This window comes from Eucyclogobius newberryi, unplaced genomic scaffold (genome assembly GCF_026437365.1).
Source record: "Eucyclogobius newberryi isolate DKJ021-1_F unplaced genomic scaffold, fEucNew1.0.hap1 SCAF_8, whole genome shotgun sequence".
Classification (NCBI taxonomy): domain Eukaryota; kingdom Metazoa; phylum Chordata; class Actinopteri; order Gobiiformes; family Gobiidae; genus Eucyclogobius; species Eucyclogobius newberryi.
The window spans coordinates 34,010,920-34,015,216 of record NW_027316500.1 but is presented as its reverse complement, the minus strand read 5'-3'; the positions used below and the strand labels follow the sequence as shown (position 1 = coordinate 34,015,216).

General features: G+C 49.0%; 1 protein-coding gene across 1 annotated transcript in view; it reads left to right on the top strand.

Annotated features, from left to right (window-relative positions):
- Nucleotides 1-436: 436 nt before the first annotated feature.
- The window catches only part of rasgrp3 (RAS guanyl releasing protein 3 (calcium and DAG-regulated)), a gene marked incomplete at its 5' end in the record, with an annotated part of 15,375 nt that continues 11,514 nt past the window's right edge, over nucleotides 437-4,297 (top strand). The window contains 5 exons of the mRNA XM_072436344.1: nucleotides 437-712; nucleotides 1,306-1,386; nucleotides 1,474-1,632; nucleotides 2,371-2,486; nucleotides 3,959-4,106. Of these exons, the coding sequence (XP_072292445.1) occupies nucleotides 437-712; nucleotides 1,306-1,386; nucleotides 1,474-1,632; nucleotides 2,371-2,486; nucleotides 3,959-4,106 (780 nt within the window). The remainder of the gene's footprint in view (nucleotides 713-1,305; nucleotides 1,387-1,473; nucleotides 1,633-2,370; nucleotides 2,487-3,958; nucleotides 4,107-4,297) is intronic.

Sequence of the window (4,297 nt, the reverse complement as noted above, 5' to 3'; positions counted from 1 at the left end):
CCAGGTCTAAACCAGGTCTAAACCAGGTCTAAACCAGGACTAAATCTAAACCAGGTCTAAACCAGGTCTAAACCAGGACTAAACCAGGACTAAACCAGCTCTAAACCAGCTCTAAACCAAGTCTAAACCAGGTCTAAACCAGGTCTAAACCAGGTCTAAACCAGGTCTAAACCAGGACTAAACCAGGTCTAAACCAGGTCTAAACCAGGACTAAACCAGGTCTAAACCAGGTCCAAACCAGGACTAAACCAGGTCTAAACCAGGACTAAACCAGCTCTAAACCAGGTCTAAACCAGGTCTAAACCAGCTCTAAACCAGGTCTAAACCAGGACTAAACCAGGTCTAAACCAGGTCCAAACCAGGTCCAAACCAGGACTAAACCAGGTCTAAACCAGGTCTAAACCAGGTCTAAACCCGGTCTTCTCTCCCTCAGACTTGGGCTGATCTGACTGAGCTGGTCTCGTCCAGTAATAACTACAGCGCGTACAGGAAGTCCTTCAGCGAGTGCCGCGGCCCCAAGATCCCCATCCTGGGCGTGCACCTGAAGGACCTGATCGCCGTGCACGTGCTGCTCCCTGATTGGACGGTGGACAGTCACATGATCCACCTGGGCAAGATGCAGCAGCTGTACGTGACGCTGAACGAGCTGACCACGCTTCAGAGCGCCACGCCCAGACTGGACACCGACTCGGACCTGCTGCACCTGCTCACCGTAAGACCCTGGACCGGACCTTGGACCGGACTGGACCTGACTGGACCGGACCCTGGACCAGACCCTGGACCGGACCCTGGACCGGACCCTGGACCAGACCCTGGACCGGACCCTGGACCGGACCCTGGACCGGACCCTGGACCAGACCCTGGACCTGTTTAACCCTGTTTAGCCCTGTTTGACCCTGTTTGACCCTGTTTGGCCTTGTTTGGCCCTGTTTAGCCCTGTTTGACCCTGTTTGACCCTGTTTGGCCTTGTTTGGCCCTGTTTAGCCCTGTTTGACCCTGTTTGACCCTGTTTGGCCTTGTTTGGCCCTGTTTAGCCCTGTTTGACCCTGTTTGACCCTGTTTGGCCTTGTTTGGCCCTGTTTAGCCCTGTTTGACCCTGTTTGACCCTGTTTGGCCTTGTTTGGCCCTGTTTAGCCCTGTTTGACCCTGTTTGGCCTTGTTTGGCCCTGTTTAGCCCTGTTTGACCCTGTTTGACCCTGTTTGGCCTTGTTTGGCCCTGTTTAGCCCTGTTTGACCCTGTTTGGCCCTGCTTAGCCCTGTTTAGCCCTGTTTGGCCCTGTTTAGCCCTGCTCTGGTCTCTCTCAGCTCTCCTTGGACTTGTACTACACGGAGGATGAGATCTATGAACTGTCTCTGCTGAGGGAGCCGCGCACAAACAAGTCTCTGGTAATTACACCTTAAACCATGATTATAACATGTTTATTATGATGAATATGATAATGATTTAAATACTCTTTGCTCCGCCCACGTCAGCCCGCCTCCCCGGCCTGCCCCGCCTTCCCCTCCTCCCCCTCCTCCCCCTCCTCCCCCTCCTCCCCCTCCCGGCCTCTGGCTCCTCTGGACTGGGCGTCAGGACTGGTCTCCAAACCCGACCCGTCTGTGGTCAACAAGCACATCAGGAAAGTGGTGCAGGTAATTAACACGATTTGAACTGTCTTCAAGTTCTCTGTGTTGGTTCATCGTGTGTCTCTGTGTTGGTTCATCGTGTGTCTCTGTGTCGGTTCTTCATGTGTCTCTGTGTCGGTTCTTCATGTGTCTCTGTGTCGGTTCTTCATGTGTCTCTGTGTTAATTCATCATGTGTCTCTGTGTTGGTTCATCGTGTGTCTCTGTGTTGGTTCTTCATGTGTCTCTGTGTTGGTTCATCGTGTGTCTCTGTGTTGGTTCTTCATGTGTCTCTGTGTTGGTTCATCATGTGTCTCTGTGTCGGTTCATCGTGTGTCTCTGTGTTGGTTCATCGTGTGTCTCTGTGTCGGTTCTTCATGTGTCTCTGTGTCGGTTCATCGTGTGTCTCTGTGTTGGTTCATCATGTGTCTCTGTGTCGGTTCTTCATGTGTCTCTGTGTCGGTTCTTCATGTGTCTCTGTGTCGGTTCATCATGTGTCTCTGTGTTGGTTCATCGTGTGTCTCTGTGTTGGTTCATCGTGTGTCTCTGTGTTGGTTCATCGTGTGTCTCTGTGTTGGTTCATCATGTGTCTCTGTGTTGGTTCATCATGTGTCTCTGTGTTGGTTCATCATGTGTCTCTGTGTTGGTTCATCGTGTGTCTCTGTGTTGGTTCTTCATGTGTCTCTGTGTTAATTCATCATGTGTCTCTGTGTCGGTTCATCGTGTGTCTCTGTGTCGGTTCATCGTGTGTCTCTGTGTCGGTTCAGTCTGTTTTCAGGAACTATGACCTGGACAGAGATGGGTTCATATCTCAGGACGACTTCGAGAACATCGCTCAGAACTTTCCGTTCCTGGACTCGTTCTTTGTCCTCGACAAAGACCAGTGAGTGAGAGCGATCTGAGCGACTCACAAAAGTTGTTTAGTAATTCCAGTGTGTGCAAGGGGCGTGGCTAAAGCTAGTGTGTGCGAGGGGCGTGGCTAAAGCTAGTGTGTGTGAGGGGTGTGGCTAAAGCTAGTGTGTGCGAGGGGCGTGGCTAAAGCTAGCGTGCACAGGAACAGTTTTGCCTCATTTCTTTTACTTCTCTCAAAGCCTCTACGCCGCGTTTGAACCTCTCTTTATGTCATGCTAATGCTAATGCTAATGCTAACGTCAGACGCTTTATGACCTGGAAATATCAGATTGTGGCTCTTGACAAAGCGAGTGCCATAAACAGGAAACAGCTGTTGCTAACGTGCTTTGCTAACGTGCTTTGCTAACGTGCTTTGTGAACGTGCTTTGCTAACTTTGTTAAAGTGCTTCGCTAACGTGCTTTGCGAAAGTGCTTTGCTAACATGCTTTGCTAACGTGCTTTGTGAATGTGCTTTGCTAACTTTGTTAACGTGCTTTGCAAACGTGCTTTGCTAACGTGCTTTGTGAACGTGCTTTGCTAACTTTGTTAAAGTGCTTCGCTAACGTGCTTTGCGAAAGTGCTTTGCTAACATGCTTTGCTAACGTGCTTTGTGAATGTGCTTTGCTAACTTTGTTAACGTGCTTTGCAAACGTGCTTTGCGAACGTGCTTTGCTAACGTGCTTTGCTAACGTGCTTTGCTAACTTTGCTAACGTGCTTTGCGAACGTGCTTTGCTAACCTGCTTTGCTAACCTGCTTTGTGAACGTGCTTTGCTAACTTTGTAAACATGCTTTGCTAACGTGCTTTGCGAACCTGCTTTGCGAACGTGCTTTGCGAACTTTGCGAAAGTGCTTTGCTAACTTTGCGAACGTGCTTTGCTTACCTGCTTTGCTAACGTGTTTTGCTAACTTTGCGAAAGTGCTTTGCTAACTTTGCGAACGTGCTTTGCTTACCTGCTTTGCTAACGTGTTTTGCTAACTTTGTTAACGTGCTTTGCTAACATGCTTTGCTAACCTTCTTTGCTAACGTGCTTTGCTAGCGTGCTTTGCTAACTTTGCTAACGTGCTTTGCTAAGATGCTTTGCTAACCTTCTTTGCTAACGTGCTTTGCTAGCGTGCTTTGCTAACTTTGCTAACGTGCTTTGCTAACGTCCTTTGCTAACATGCTTTGCTAACTTGGTTAACGTGCTTTGCTAACATGCTTTGTGAACGTGCTTTGCTAACTTTGTTAACGTGCTTTGCGAACGTGCTTTGCTAACTTTGCAAACGTGCTTTGCGAACATGCTTTGCTAACTTTGTTAACGTGCTTTGCTAGCGTGCTTTGCTAACTTTGCTAACGTTCTTTGCTAACGCGCGTTGCTAGCTTCGTTCAGAGTAAAAGTGAAAAAACTTGGGCGTTTCCGTTTTAAACCCGCTCCTCGAGTTGTGATGTCGTCACGAGCGATGTCGATGTCGTTGCTCTGCAGAGACGGCCGGATCAGTAAAGCGGAGATGGAGGCGTACTTCCTGCGCGCTCTTCCTCTGCTCCAGAAGAGGATGGGCCCCGGGTTCCTCCACAACTTCACTGAGATCACCTACCTCAAGCCCACGTTCTGCGAGCACTGCGCCGGCTTTGTGAGTACTACTACTACTGCTACTACTACTGCTACTACTACTACTGCTACTACTACTGCTACTAATACTACTGCTACTACTACTGCTACTACTACTACTACTACTACTGCTACTACTGCTACTACTACTAATACTACTACTACTGCTACTACTACTGCTACTTCTACTGCTACTACTACTACTACTACTGC